The 15,971-nt window shown below is 39.8% G+C and overlaps 2 protein-coding genes across 2 annotated transcripts; both read left to right on the top strand.

The window, feature by feature from the left end:
* The first annotated feature begins 1,111 nt into the window (after positions 1-1,111).
* june (JunE proto-oncogene, AP-1 transcription factor subunit) lies at positions 1,112-6,127 on the top strand. Its single transcript, XM_084694066.1, has 2 exons — positions 1,112-1,592; positions 1,949-6,127. Exon 2 carries the CDS (start codon positions 2,080-2,082, stop codon positions 3,124-3,126), a length of 1,047 nt encoding a protein of 348 aa, XP_084550192.1. The 5' UTR covers positions 1,112-1,592; positions 1,949-2,079; the 3' UTR covers positions 3,127-6,127.
* A 7,740-nt stretch (positions 6,128-13,867) lies between these two features.
* On the top strand, positions 13,868-15,426 carry thap1 (THAP domain containing, apoptosis associated protein 1). The gene is made up of 3 exons (XM_084693872.1): positions 13,868-14,090; positions 14,390-14,585; positions 14,683-15,426. The coding sequence occupies exons 1-3, from the start codon at positions 14,020-14,022 to the stop codon at positions 15,118-15,120; spliced, it is 705 nt and encodes a 234-aa protein (XP_084549998.1). The 5' UTR covers positions 13,868-14,019; the 3' UTR covers positions 15,121-15,426.
* The last annotated feature ends 545 nt before the right edge of the window (positions 15,427-15,971 follow it).

Genomic DNA, 15,971 nt, shown 5'->3' with positions numbered 1-15,971 from the left:
ATAGACTATTCATAAAGGATCCCTTTTCGTTTGTCTAAGTAGGTTGCTTTCGTTTATCTTTTTTCAATTTTGGGGGGGTTTCAAATTATGTTTAATTGGAACTGATTAAATGTAAACATACCAAAAATACATTAACAAGCATACATATTTTTGCCATGTATTTCAGGGCCAACATACTCCCTGACTCTTGCACTTCTGTTCGATATAATAGACCCCATCTTTGTCAGAGGTGAGCTGCAATAATAGTTTGTCTAAGTAGCAACAGCAGTAAATAATAAGTATGACAACTCTTTTGTCATCTTTGATTGACCTTGAAGGAGATAATGATCATTAAAAATGCATCTCTGTGCTTATCACCTCGGGGTTGAATAACAACCTAGAGCAAATCACCTTCAGACTCTCCAAATAATATGGACTAGAACAACACGCCTGGCCTCCCCCAGCCAGCTCCGCAGCCGTGAGTATAGGGAATGTGCCATGGCACTCGGCATTGACACTGTCCTCAACCCTCCACAGCACATTATAATAGGCTCTTCCTGGCAGCTGCCGAAAACACGGCCCCTTCCTGATTGAAGGTGGAGAGTCATTTCCATGCAGTCAATTCAGTCATTCTCAATGAAAAATAAAGCAAATTCAAAGATGATACCTTAGGTTGGATATATCAATAATTTGTGGTAAGTGAGAGCGTAAGTGGAATTGTAGCAATGTGTGGAAAGCACCTGCGCCTATTTTTCTCAAACAAAAAATGAGTTGGCTAAGCTTGATTTTTCTTCGCATGCACATTTTTTGAGCTTCAAAATATTTGTGTATTTTGTATTGGAACTACATATTTCAAAAGGCCTACTTGACCGACCATTCTAGTACAGGAGAACCTTACTGTAGCGCCTAGACTTCAGACGTTTCGCAAATAGCGCACTTCAAATTCATATAAGTTCTCACTTACAGGCTACATATGTAGGCTATTACTCATTAAAAGCACATTACATTATATATGGTTAAAAACGCGTCGTCCAAATGACCAATAAAAGGAAACCTTTGAACGGAGCGGAGGAGGCGTCAGTAAATGTGTGACATCTATGCAGAGCAGTTTCAGGAACTGTAGAGAAAGGGCGTATGGTAGCCTATTAGTAATCGGCCAAACAGAAAGTCCCACAGTGGAACTGACAGCAGCTAGCGAATTGAGCTCAGTGTATGAGGAAACGCAACCAGAGGCAAGGACGCGAGTATTTCTTAGCATTACTGTCATAGACAGTGAAATATCACACAGAATCAGCTGGATTACTTTAATTTTCCATTGACGTCCGTAAACAGATTTTGTATTTGGACACGCGGATATCGTAGCGAAATCATCTGTGGACAGAGGAAGACAGTCGACCGGCTTCCAGCCTGCGTGGGTATAACGTGTCTACGATGGATGGTATTTTATGTCACAATTCGGCGGTCTGACTAATCCGACTCACCGGGGACCGTTGAGTCATTGGATTTTTTATGGGAAGATTATTTCTCAAACGTTAGTAGGTTAATGTAAAACTTGTCATTGACTTGCTATGGGCTTTCCTGTCATCATCGGATCATAAGACTCTCCTCTATTTGTAAGTTGTTTTTCATTATGAATGGAATTAAATAGGCCTAGGTTAAAATAAAATACAATAAATATTTCTGAGATACAGATAGCTTACAACGTTTAACGGAGTCCAACCATTAAGATCCTTTGTAGACCTATCAGCGCGTTTTATGTTATTGACTGTTATTGCTATTTTGGAATAAGTTTGTTTCCTCCTCCAAGTACCGAGCTGGATGTGTTGGTACTAAGCTACTTTAGAATTCAGAAGCCTACCTAACAACAGCTTGTTGCTCTGACCAACGAGCTAACGACGATACCACGTATTTATCAATTATATCAATAATATTATAAAATTAAGTTTGTTTTTGTCTATCGTTTAAACAGGTGATAAATATCAAAAAGGAACATCACCCCGCAAAAACCGTCAACAGCCTTAAAGTTGACGTCTCTGTGGGAAACGTACAAGAGATTTACACCTGATAATCAGATTATGAAGATTCAGTTTTACTGTTTCAATGACGGGTAAAATGGAAACCCCTTTTTATCACGATGACACTCAAAGTGTTCAAAGCTTTGGACATATTCCAGAGTATGAACGCTACCAGGGACACAAGATGCTGAGTAAGAAAAACATGGCGGCACATCATTTCTCAGGTGTCGTCGGGACCCCCTCTGGTCTAAAACTCTTACATGGCCAGCATGGTAGCAATGGCAATATCAATCCCAATAATCTTGGGATTAACAGTAACGCAAACAGCTCGCTAATGCCCTCGACAGATATGAACCTACTGAAGCTGGCGTCACCTGACCTTGAGCACCTGATCATACAGTCTAACCAGGGTCTGGTAACAACCAGCCCGGTGCCCAACTCCAGCACCAACCCTTTCATGTACAGGAACCAGGCAACCAACGAACAGGAGGGCTTCGCTGATGGATTCGTCAAGGCCCTGGCTGACCTCCATAAACAGAACCAGCTTGTTGGAGGACCCATGTCGCCTTCCTCCTCCATCCAGTCTCCATACCAGAGAAACATCATGTCGAGCGGAGAGATGCCCATCTATACAAACTTGGGCAGCTACAACCCTGGTCAGATCACAGTGTCCTCATCGTACCCTGGGAGCCAAATGCCCTATCCCACTGCAGGCCATGGCTCTGGGCACAGTGGACTGGGGCAGGGTGCCCATCCTCACAATAGGGGTCTGGATGCCCCCCAGACTGTCCCAGAGGTACCCCACCCTCCGGGGGACCCCACCAGCTCACCTCCCTCCCTCTCCCCCATCGACCTGGAGACCCAGGAGCGTATCAAAGCCGAGAGGAAGAAGCTACGGAACCGCATCGCCGCCTCCAAGTGCCGTAAGAGGAAGCTGGAGAGGATCTCGCGACTGGAGGAGAAAGTCAAGGTGCTGAAGACCCAGAACTCCGACCTGGCTTCCACCGCCGGCATCCTGCGCGAGCAGGTGGCACAGCTCAAACAGAAAGTTATGAATCATGTCACCAATGGTTGCCAGATTACAGTGAGCTCAGCCACTATGGCCAAGAGAGGGGACAGCACCAGCTGCTGAGCAACTCTGGTGAGAAGAGTTTTTTTTTTTACAAAATCTGATCTGCTCTGAGTCCGTGTTTGCAAAGGAACCACGGTGTGGGGAACGAGCGTTCGGATAGTAGGCGAAGTATGCCTGGGTAGAGAGGGGGACCACCCCACCGTCATCTCTCGTGTCTGGTCAAAATTCTTGCAACCCAGTAAAATAGTTGCGTCTGACTATACATATCCACCTTCCCTTGACACCAATTTCTGCTACAGTGTGTTTAAAAAAATGGTGTTTCACCCTCCAGAGCTATATTCATGCTCATCCAGAAGGTAAATCAAAAGGGAAACGTGGAAAGAAGTGGCAAACGGGGAGAGGGAAAAACAAGAATGCAACCTCAGTAGTACAGAATCAGGTAGAACGAATAAGTGCAGGCCAAAAGGAGCGGGACTTGGGCTGCTTCCTGTTTTACAGGAAGTCAAAGACACCAATACTACAAGGGTATTAAACATTTAGGATGAACCTGTGATGTATGCTTCATCGTAGAACGGGGAGCCTCCTTTTTGGGTCACCCTTTCACTGAAGATATTTCATATTGTTCAGCAGACAATGGATGTTGCATCTGGGCTGACCTTTGAACTGCTGTCCGCAATTCTTTATTTTTTTTTGTCAGTGGAGTATGAGATGACCTTACCTTTATTATTGGCTGTACCAAACCGAGCAAAGGATGCACAGTTTTACGTGAAGTATACTGTGTATACATGTGCATCAAAGTTACGGCAAATGGAATTTCTGGGGATTTCTTGAGATTTGTTGAAATAACCCGATGTTGATTAACAACGATATTGGTTGTAATTTGGTGTGTGATAACAGTGTCGTTTTCCCATTTGTTTGAATCATCTTGTGTCAATGATAGCATAATTATGTTTGTTTAGTATTGTACAATGTGTGTATGGGGTAAAAGAAAATCAAATCAACTTTTTGATGATAAAGCTTAAAGAGTATTTCAACTCTAAATGTGTACTAAATGACTGTGTTAATGTGAGACTGCAGTTCCTGGTGATAGACTAGTTTAAAGAGACCATACCTTTGTACAATATCATACACGATAGTAATAGATTACTATGTTATTTAAAGCCAGTGCATTGTTAAGATTATCCTTCCTTCAAAGCAAAGACCTTTTGCACTGTATTTGCATCTAGTACTTGGAGGAGCAGTATTGACGGATCAAGAACATATTCCATGTGTTAATCTTAAGCATTGATACTGTGTTAACCTTGGCCAACACTGTGTCAGAAAGATACTTTGAGAGAAATTGGTGTTTAAGTTGCAGAATTTAAGGACCTTTGGTATAACAAAAGGGACGCAGCTCAGTAAAGCTAGACTGAAGATGTTAAGGGCTTTTGATCAGTAATAGATGAATTAGTCTTACTAAATTTCTGGAGCAATTTATTTATGCAAAATCTATCTTTGATATTTATGTTGCCTGTGTAATGAGAATGCACAGGATGTTTTTAGTGTCTTGGTGACACTTTCGGGAAATATGATATTGCACATAAGTAATAACATTAAATCATGTCTAATATTTATCTGTGGTTTTGACATGGACTGTGTACAGTGTAATGTTTCTGAAAACTATTTGATACTTAATCTTTTTCTTTTTTTATTCCTAAATATTGCAAACAAATAGAATATGACCCATTATTTGCTATACTTTTAGTTTACTTACCTTGACAAGAAGTGTGAAAACGTTGACCAAACAAGACCATTGAAATATACCTATTGTGTTAATTGATGCTTAAACATTCATCAAATCTATACTGTAAGTTATATTACATTTTTGGTGCACTGAATTTATTTTACTAAAAAGACAGTGTCTAAATGGCGGTATACTGTATGTACAACTTTATTCACATCAATTTGGGAACAAATAAAAAATGACAACAGACAGACATTCAAAGCTGTCAAATAGTTGTTTTGGAGCGTCAATGAAATATTTATTTTTGAACTTGAATAAGGCTTTTGATGTCACTAATTATATTTTTGTATAAAATGTATTCAAAGTTCGTAAGTACAATGCTGAATTTGAATAAGCAAAAATGACTTGTTCATGTTATTTCTATATTTCCAGTTTATTTATTATGGTCGATGATGAGGAGCCGTTTGTTATCTTTTTGTGCAAAAGTGTGTTTACTTGGCGACACTACTCTTTGATGCATAAAATTGTTTGTGTCAGTTTCAGTGAAATTGTATTTGAGAGTTTAAGGCTACTTCTTTCTCCCATTTCAATGTCTGATATAAAAAAATCAACCACAAAGTTACATCTAAATCGAACAACAGTGTATGACTCTTTGATTCCCGACAAACTGCACTCTCCTTCTGGAAAACATTGGCGTTTGCCTCTAAGACCGCATTCATTTCAATACCTAATCTTGAAGTGTTTTTACATGGTTTTGAAGGAATGTCTAGCAAACAAGCACTGTCTTTGAGCCACTGTTGGCATCAGTTGACCATTTTATAGTGGGCTTGGCACATGGAGCCTGTTTGGAAATGAAATCCCTTTAACTTGTATTCTTTCCAACATGTGAGAGGTCCCCTTCATCTCTAAACATTCAGCCCCGTAGATCATGCCAAAGATAAAGGACAGTTATTGATACCTATAGACTAGGTATACTGTACAGCAGTCTGTATGTCATTGGACTTGAAGCACCCTCTCTGCAGTAGATGGGGCATGTTGAAGAATTGACATATTTACAGTTCTGTGAATATCCATCCATTACCTATTAATGAGTTGGTTATGTTGAGGTCTACAAGATAACCTGCATAGCTCTTGTCAAATTTTATCCAATCAACGATTTCATATCTGCTTCAAGAACACAGCCACATAATGTGCGTGAGGAAGAAAATGACCAACAGGGCGACTTGCCTTGGTTTATATAGCTGTTTTCACTGATTGTTCGGGTTTACAATATGCTGTAAGTGTTCATCGTTTCCTTGAATGTTTTTTTAATCTAAAATAAAAGAAGGTTTCTGAAAACATGTTTTCACATTTTGTCATCAAGGGGTTGCAGTGACATCTTAAAATCTATCAAAGAGGTCTGCATAATAAGCAAAGTCAAGTTAACCAACTGATGTATTTGCTGTTATCTTAATTTTGTTAAACATTAGACTAATACAATTACTAAGATTAGCAGATTAGCATGTCGTCTTCTTGGAATGAGGGTGACGTCCTCTGTGAATCCCCATTACATGTGGAGGGTGTTAGTGTATAGTTTGAAGTTGTTATGTGAGAAGTGTACAGGCAAAAATAATTGCACAAAGGTAAACTGCACAAAGCCATCCTTGATGTCATCTGTAACTGTAACAAGAGCCAGGAGTATGTAACATTCAAAGACGTCTCGTACTGTATGTTTTATCAGAGCTCCTTACTGGTAAAGAAAACACACGTATAAGGGGAAACTGAAACTGCGCTTGCACCAGGGTGATGCATGGTAGCATGCAGGCCAAACATCAGTCTTATCCCTTTACAGCAGAGAGATAAATAATAGAGAAAGTAGAATACCGTTAGGAGACTGGTGTGGGCACTGTTTTGTTCTAAGGGCTTCATGCAGGCTTACAATTCTCAAGAGGCCAGGCTTCTTCATCTCCAGTGGTGGTTCAAAACCACTTGTTCTACACCAGACGACGGCCACCTTAAGGCATGGCTAACCTTTCAGAATATACATTTAGCTGTTCTTATGTAATGTAGGTTTTTTTAAATAATGAAATAAAAAATGTATTTCACCATTTCACTATGCTCCACACTGCCCTCTACAGCATGCAGCCGTGTCTGAAAGGGTTTCCTATAAAACAGACCCTGGTTTCTAGTAAAACACATGGAATGGCCTTGGGTCATTCTGAAACAAAAAATCACCGTCTATTGTTTCTGTCCCCAGACAGGGGTACAGAATAAATCCACACTGTGAGAGAGTACAGTATTCATACAATGACTCAAACCAAGTTGTCTTTGAAAAAGTAGAAGAACAGGACATTTAGAAAAATGCCCTTGTCTGTCAGTGTAAATAAAACCAGTGAGTGTATGACCCTTGTAATATGCTGACAGTTATCACTCTTTTAAACATTATCAAGTACCTCTCTCACACTTCAATATAGGTAAACCTTCAGGGAAATATAGTAGGATATTGTTTTTGTTGAAATAACTCAGCACATGAACAGTAGAATATTAGATCAGGGACTGAACATAATCCTCAGAATCATCATTGTTTGCTTGTACATTTTATTACACATAACCAGCTGTGTATGGATAGAGATGAGTTACTGTGGATGTGTTGGGGGGGGGGGGGGTTGGTTGTCTCCATTGCCTGCTTGGGGTGATCTGCTCTAGTCTACTTCTCAGAAGTGTAGTGGCTCGCCCTTATGAGGCTGTGAGTAATTCCCTGCCTCCACCCACATTCACTTCCCACACAGTCATGGAAGACTGGATTTGCTGGTCGAAGATGGCCCTCCATCTTGTCTTTTCCTCCCAGGACTGAGGAAATGGAGACAGTACAAAATCAGTGTACTACTTTTTTTTTTTTTTTACCAAACAGGCCTTTAGAAACGGTGTTATTTCTCCAGTATTAGTTCAGTATTCTTACACCCAGGTTCACATTAGTATGGTAATTAATTTAGCCTTACATAACATTCCCCCCCCCCTAACAATGAGTCATCTGCAGTGGTATCACTTCATAATTAATCAGTAAAATAGGGGGCACCTTTTCTTGAGGCTATACAGGAAGTGTGACATGCTGGGTTTTCCTTGGTTTTTACAGTGACTTGATCATGCTCCCTTGAAAAGGAAAGCAAGAGAAAGAGAGATGGGGAAAAAGACACAGAGAGAGACAGAGAGAGAAAGAGAGAGAAAGAGAGAGAGAGAGAGAGAGAGAGAGAGAGAGAGAGAGAGAGAGAGAGAGAGAGAGAGAGAGAGAGAGAGAGAGAGAGAGAGAGAGAGAGAGAGAGAAAGAAAGAAAGAAAGAAAGAAAGAAAGAAAGAAAGAAAGAAAGAAAGAAAGAAAGAAAGAAAGAAAGAAAGAGAGAAAGAGAGAGAGAGAGAGAGAGAGAGAGAGAGAGAGAGAGAGAAACATAGATCAATAATGTGTGTTTGCTTTGGGCGGGATAGAGTGTGCTTTAAAGGTTGCAGCACACATTTAACAGTAACTCTGAAGGTGGAGCACCAACAATCCTTTTAGCCAACATGATCCATGAGAGGATAACACACATTAATAATTCTTAGTATAGAATAATAATGTAGGCCACATACACCTGGATTGCCTAGCAACAGATGTTTAGAGGTACAAAAGGTCACATTCATAAGATTATTGTTGTAAATAATTTCACTGAAGTGATTAATTTGTCCATACAGATCAAAGGTAACACAACTGGTAACAAAAAACATTAAAAATTAGTCGATTTGTTATATGTGCATAATGATGTGCACAAATATACTGAAATCTGATGAGATACATTTTGCAAGTTGCAAACTTGAACTATGGCTCTTGTATACTCTTTTCCAACAGTTGTGCCATGTGCAGCTTTAAGAACTCTGTATACTGACATCTTACTCTACATTCCACCCACTTTGCCCCGGGTGCTGAAATAGTAGTGGCATTGCGAGTCACAGAAAACCCAGAACAGTTCCCCCACACATTCACTTTGGGACACAGCCACAGAGACTCATGATCTAATGTGAACATAGCAATGCATTCTGGGAGCTCAGAAGTAGCTGGCATGATGAGTTGGTTCAGACAGTGATCATTCACAATGTCAAACTGTGGATGTCACTGCCAATTATTACACATTTTACTTGACATCTTGTTAGGTTTCCATAGGTGTTACATAGACACACATACAAGCATGTCTTCTCTTAAATAAATAGAGGGTGAAAGCACTGGAAAGAGAATGGCTAAGTTTTACCAGTCATATTTTATAATGTGGTGTCCTTGAGAAGGCACTAATAGTAAAGATTATGGTCAATTTGTATATTTCTTTTTACAGACTACAATGAAAAGCAACATTGTTAATCCTCAAAGCTGCATCTTATCCTGGCTTGGTGTTATTCATAAATACATGGTTTCATATGGCATTCAATGTTCTTCGTAGATTCATAACCACAATATTTCACAGCATCAGAACATGACGTGAGGTCAGGGGTCACTGGAGGGGAAACGGGATGGTAAAAGATATGTTGGTGTTTTCTCCAGGGACTCCTTGACACTTCAACCTCAGATCCTTTGTAATTGTGAATAAATGCTTTTCATATGGTGAAAATGAGCTGTAAAGTAGAGTTCAGCTCTTTGCACTTTAGTTTCTTTATTGATTTTGAAAGCAATAGCTTCATGCATGGTTCACGTAAGCCGTTCTGAAATGGAAAGAGCCAGGCTATGAGCACAAACCTTAGAAATAGCCTATGTCATGCAGCTAACATGCTAACTGGTGGAATAAGAAATGTCATTTGTTGTATTTCATTGAAACAATATAGAGGGTGAACTACATTAATAATATGAGTACAGTCTATCTTATCACTGATATAATAATCCCATTATGCCAAGCACCTCTTGGTCTACTACTAGAAATTGGTCTGATACACTTAGAACTCAAAGACGAACTGTAGAATGAATTTGTAGCAAAGAGAGTAAAGTATGAATGTTTACAGGGACAATACATCATTAAATAAAGGCAAATAAATAGATTTGTTCAAAGTCAAGGAAACATCATAAAAATACTCTCCATCCATTGTTCTAGTAATGAGGTCTTGGTTCGATTGAATCTAAACACATTACTAAAGAAATAGCAGCCTCAAACTATATGTTTAAGGTTTAAACCTGAACGATGTAGAGTTTGGAGAGACTTCGCTCTCTTCAGGAGTTCAGTGACGATTCTTATTTGTTTTAACAGAAGTAATTAAATTAGGACTGGACCAGCTGTGTCACAGGACCCGCAGTTTTCTTTTAATGATGGGCAAGCTGGTTTCAATGCTAGCTTAGGCCTGTAAAAAGTTCAGCCAAATATTTTTCCGGTTTCCAAGGGGAACCTTGACTTGATAGAGCACTACACTGAGCTGTGGGCTTGGGTGAAATTCTGGTACAACTTGAGCAATAAACTCCAAAACACCAACAATTCACGGCCATTGTCCTGAAATTTGACGTATATATATTAAGCAACCAATATTTTTTTTTAACTTAAATTCTGTAATGCTCAAATCATGAAAACTTGCCAAGTTCAATCATTCAGACATTGTCTTTGACTTTTTGTGTTTGCCTTACTATTGACTATTCTCTGTTGTGGTTTTCAACACTACAACCATTCAAATGACTTCTTGGCTCAGCCCCTGTGTTGTTCCAGCACATCCCCCTACACCCACACATCAATTGTGACATCACTGGGAGATTATTTAGCGAGAAGGCAGCTTGCTCCGCCAATGCCTCTGCAATGTGTAATGGAATAAGTTGTCCTTGCGCTGGCCACAGCAGGCAAAAACACATCTGAAAGCTGTTATCAGCTGCTATGACATCAGCTTCCCTTGGCCAGGGCTCTTCTGAGCTCATGGTCTCAGTCCAGCCTGTGAGCAAATGACTGATCACAGGCTGGAGCCACACGTTCTCATGCCTCAATGTCCCCTACTGGGGGATAGGGGGAGAAATAGCTCCTCCATACAGCTTCAGGAGAACCAGCCAAAGCACACCTCAATATTCCCTTGTGAAGGGAGCGTTGTTAATGACCCAATTTACTTTGGTCCTGCCACCACATGTCTCTCTTAATTATACATTAACAGACGGTTTTGCCGTAAAAACACCATATGTAAGCTGCAGTAAATGCAATGGATGTTTTCAGGCGCTTTTAATTTTGTTATCGGGAGTACAGCATTGGCTTGTAATGTTCATGCCCAAATGACTGACAAATTGACCATTTAAACTTGTATGGGCATTGCACCACTTTTATGAGACATTTGTTGTGATTTATCACAAAGACTAGCTACTATATGTAATTCACAAACGTGGTCTTTAGGATGAAAAAAGTCAACACTGGTCAGGTCTGCAAATTATAACCTTGTAAGTGCTTCAACAATCCTTCAACAAACATCTACCACCATAATTACAACTTGTATCCAACAATTACAAACCTTACTCCCAAGGTAACTCCCATGGTAGATAAAAAAAAACAATGATTATCAGTCTAGCATACCCCTCCTTAAGGATAATAAAGCTGTCAGCATTGTACCACAGACCCAGAAAACCCAGTGTGCCTTCTCAACAAGTTCTCATGCTACTGTACTGTGTTTACCATTTTATGAGGTGGAGCCTGCTTGATAGTTATCCAAACTAGGTCATTCTTTACAACCACAATTAGTAATTTCCTACTGTCGTTCTATCACCACCTACTAGGATCCATCTAAAGGATGGATAAACAGCCTTTGCGAAGCATCAACTTGGATCACTGGTTGCTCACAACAGCTGCATACTTAGCAGCAGTCGTGTGGGAAGGGCACATGGTCAACAATCACACAGTGTACATAATAAGCAGGGAGAAAATGCCATCAGCTATCAGTAGGTTAGGGTGAGCTTGAAATCTGGTGAACTGCAAAAAACAAGAGCGTGTAGACAGAAATATAAATGAATATCACACGCAGTTGAACTGTGGGAGGAGAAATCTCTGGAATAAGATTTTTTTTATTTACATGTTGAAGTGTTTGCCTATGGGGGTCTTGAGTGTTGGTAAATAATCAAATTAAAGAGTTTTTACAGTGAAAGCATTGCCAGTTTAAATCCACTGAAAAGAACACAAATGCACATAATAAGCATCAATGTGAGAGAAATGCTAATAATGCATTTCTACTTTTTTGAAACTCCATTTAGTCTTGCTGCCACCAGTAGATGTGGTGCTGTTTGATGTAAGTAAGTACATTTTATTTTTAAAGCACACTCACAACGAAGCAAGGCTGGCAGAGGTGCCGAACAAAAGCACAAAAACAGAATCCAAATACATTTATTTTTAAAAACACTATAAAATACACAGTAAAACAAAATACAAAACAGTCAACAACAGAAAAACAAGCAACAGCAAAGTCACGTGGTGGGAAACGCCAGAACATAAAAGTGGGTCTTGGATTGTCAAATGCTTATACTGTTGATTGTGTAGATCCAGCCACCAAGAGTCCTGATTGTTTAATACCAAAAGACAAATGCTTAAAATGAATTTAAAAAAAAGTTCCCTTCAATGTTGATTTACCTTAACAATAAAAAAAAACACCATCTCTTTCAATACAAAACATGTTTATTATGCAACCAGGATTTTATCCATTTTAGTTGAGAAATGCCCCACATATGCGTCAATTCCTCTGTTAGACCTCACACCCGAGGAGTACGGTTATGGGAGTGTGTGTTCTTTCATACACGCCCTTTGATAAGTCTTGCAACAATTGAGTAGGCTGCCACAGGCCATTCTATTCCTGAAATATTTGTGCAAACCATTTCTTTGTCTAACAGCTCACACCTTGGGTGGGGTGAAATGCTACACAATTGCGGCTATTTCAGTCTGCAAGGCAGCAACTTGCCTTCAAGGTCAGTTCAATAAATGCTGAATAGCGTTGTTTCAAGTGATCAAAATGACGTTTGAGCCCCAACAAGAATCCTGAGGTATAACAAGAACGGACCTGGGAGATTTTACCTTGATAAAGTGGCCTATTGTGTTCAGAGGGCTTCTCTAGAAGTTGCTATGTGACTGCAAAGCACAAGTGCTTGTGAGTCTGGTCTCTGCCAGCATAGGTGCTGTTTGAGGGTTTTATCTCAACTAATTCCCGATGTAGGTGGGTATTACAGTAATTACATGTCAATAGAGACATGCAAATTTATGTGCAAAAAACCCCACATAAATAGCCTTGGAGTTAAGCTTCTCTGTTCGTCTAGGTAATTTGAAATTACATGGATTTGGTCCTTAAGTATTTATAGTTCAGATTAAAATGTTCCCTTGGAAAAGCAGTCTGACTTTCTGTTTAGATAGTTACGAAACCATTTACTTATTGAGAAATGTCTGTTGCTGACATTGTACAAGTGTTCTATTCGTGGTTATGTTTGCAGACCTTCTCATACATCATTTCATCAATAGTGAAGTATAGCCATTTGGTTTCAGGCAATACATTAAATGTGTTCGATGGTGATTTAAAAATGACAACCTGAGAGAACGGACCAAGCCTGTACAATCTTAATGAATATGATGCAGGATTCAGATTTACTGTAATCCTCCATACAATATTTGTCAAAGATCCTTCTGGAGTTTGAAGCATGGTGTTATATCACCGCCCAGTGGACAAATGATACAGAATGCTGGTAAGACTAAATAACACTTCGTCTTTCGTTTCCTACTAAACTAAAATGTTATTCCAATAACAGAACCTACATTCCTACCGTGATATCCATAACCAGTGCATTGTGTACATTCATCAACACACTAACACTTTTACTGTGTTGAAATGTTGTTTAGTTTTGTTATTTAAACGCATATACTGTCTTATATCCTGTCATCTATATTCCATTATGGTACGTCTTATTGTTATAATTGTACTTGACGATGTGTTTAGTCTCTGATTACACGAATTATAGGCTTACTTGAGTAAAACGAATCCAGCATTACACCTGATAACGTTCCCATTATTCTGATTTCTGATTGATCAAATGGAAAGGATTTCAGCAAATCAGATTTTGGAAATCTGATCATGTGAATAACTCTGAACCAACCGGCTTCCTCCCAACTGCAGCCATAGCAGAATTTGGAAGGAAGGGACCTCGCCAAGAAGGACAATTAGTTAGCTAGCTAGCTAGCTATACTGAGAGCGTGAAAACAAGAAAGGACACGCCACTAAAGTTGTCAATTTTGTCAGCGACTCGCGATTGTAGCAATGGTCCAGTCCTGCTCTGCATATGGTTGTAAAAATAGATATCACAAAGATAAAAACATTTCATTTCACAAGTAAGTTAATTTGCTAGTTTCCGATAAGCTATAATGGAAAAGTCAGCTGGCTTTTGCATGCGTACAATGCTACTTGCTTTGGCTTGTGATGTATAGCTAGCTCTAGCCAGCCAGCTAATGGTAACACAGCTCGTTGACATAAGACTTAAATTGCCTAGATATTACAGTGAAGGTTGAATATAATACAACATTTTCCTACCTCGCTGTTTTCTGTTAATGAGTTGTATCTTAGACTTAACACAATTTATATACAGAGTGTGGAGTTTGTTTCTTACTCGCTTTCGTTTTATTTATTGTAGGTTTCCTCTAGCTCGACCAGACGTCTGTGGAAAATGGATTGCAGCAATGAGACGAAACAACTTCAAACCGACAAAATACAGCAATATCTGTTCTCAGCACTTCACCAAAGAGTGCTTCAAACGAGAGTGCAACAACAGAGTTTTAAAAGAAAATGCAGTGCCTTCACTCTTTTGTTTAAGTAAATTACAAATCAAGGTAATTGACATAGCTAAGCTGAGGGGGAGGAGAGTTTTGACAGATTTGACAGAAAATATTTAACTTGACCCATGTCCCTCCATGTATTCTCTCATAGTCAGAATCCCTGGAGGACTCATTCACACCTGAAATGGACTTCCATCTGACCCTTCCTCTCTCAGACTCAGAAGAGACCCAGGTTCTGGAGCCTCAGGGGCTGCAACCAGAGGAGACCGACGCCGCTGTGCCCCAGTTGAAGAACCCTGATCTGCCCCACAGCATGTCGGTCACCTGTGACCACAACTACACAGTGGAGGACTCTGTCCAGCAGAAGAAACGCATCGAGCAGCTGGAGGAACAGCTGGACAAATTGAGGAAGAAGCTCAAAACTTCCCAGCAGAAGTGCCGCCGTCAGGAGCGTCAGTTGAAGAGACTCAAAGCTGTGGGAGAGTTCCAGAGAGCGAAGAGGGACTTAACACTGGGAGAGGGCTATGTGATCTTACCCAAGCAGCTGTATGACGTTCTAAAAGGAATTGACTCTATTGATGGCCTGTGATTGGAAGAGCTAATCCAATCTACCCTCTAAACAGAGATGTTTGTCGTGTAGAATGCAATTTGTGTTTTTGTTTTGTTTACTTGTTTTTTGTTTGTTTTTTTATGGGTGTAAACCTCAGGTGAGAGCCCACTACTGTATTTATACACAAGGCATGGGTTCACGATAGCCTTTTGGCTTCCTCTCCAATTGATTGCAATACAGTCCAATTTGATACAGTACCATATGACGCAACAGATGCAAGCAAACACAAAGAAACTTTTGCCTTTGTACATTTCCACTTAAAATAATTTCACATCCTCAATTTGATTTATGCCTCATTGACGAGTGACTTGTTGCCTTGTGACTCATTGCATCATTACACCCCAGTGAGTTCATAGGTTCTCTTTCCACAATGTTGCTCAGTCAGAAGGGATGCGTTCTGTAGCTCTGCATTTAGGGAAAACGGTATGCAACTGCATAGTACTGTATAGTAATGATATACTTTATGCAACTGTATAGTACTTATATACTTGACAAAGTTATCAGGTTTGCAATTGGCTCGCACTTTCTATGAGTTCACCAACACTACAGTCAAACTCTTCTTGCAAAGCTGGATGTCTCAGACACCACATTTGTGGAAAATGTATGTAGCTCTGCTGCTTTTCTTGGTAGTTGGTACACTCCTAATGACAAATATAGTACTGGAATTGTAGCAATACACTGGGAGTATATACGGTTTCCCCATTATTTTGTCTACATGTCAAGGATTTACAAACCTAACACTAATTGAACTCTGAAGCTGAATATTTAATCTTGAGAAGGCTATTGGCATAAAATAAGGGATTTGATCCCAGTTGAACACAGTGCACTAG

The sequence above is a fragment of the Hypomesus nipponensis genome, chromosome 27, assembly GCF_054491055.1.
Source record: "Hypomesus nipponensis isolate SF chromosome 27, ASM5449105v1, whole genome shotgun sequence".
In the NCBI taxonomy this organism is placed as follows: Eukaryota; Metazoa; Chordata; class Actinopteri; order Osmeriformes; family Osmeridae; genus Hypomesus; species Hypomesus nipponensis.
The sequence above is the reverse complement of the archived record's forward strand: the minus strand, read 5'-3'. Positions and strand labels throughout refer to the sequence as shown.

Excerpts from the sequence above, each read along its gene's own strand:
- june (XM_084694066.1), top strand. The coding sequence starts at position 2,080 with ATGACGGGTAAAATGGAAACCCCTTTTTATCACGATGACACTCAAAGT.
- thap1 (XM_084693872.1), top strand. The coding sequence starts at position 14,020 with ATGGTCCAGTCCTGCTCTGCATATGGTTGTAAAAATAGATATCACAAA. Across the intron at positions 14,091-14,389 it reads AAAAACATTTCATTTCACAA|GTTTCCTCTAGCTCGACCAG; the intron begins GTAAGTTAATTT and ends TATTTATTGTAG. Across the intron at positions 14,586-14,682 it reads TAAGTAAATTACAAATCAAG|TCAGAATCCCTGGAGGACTC; the intron begins GTAATTGACATA and ends ATTCTCTCATAG.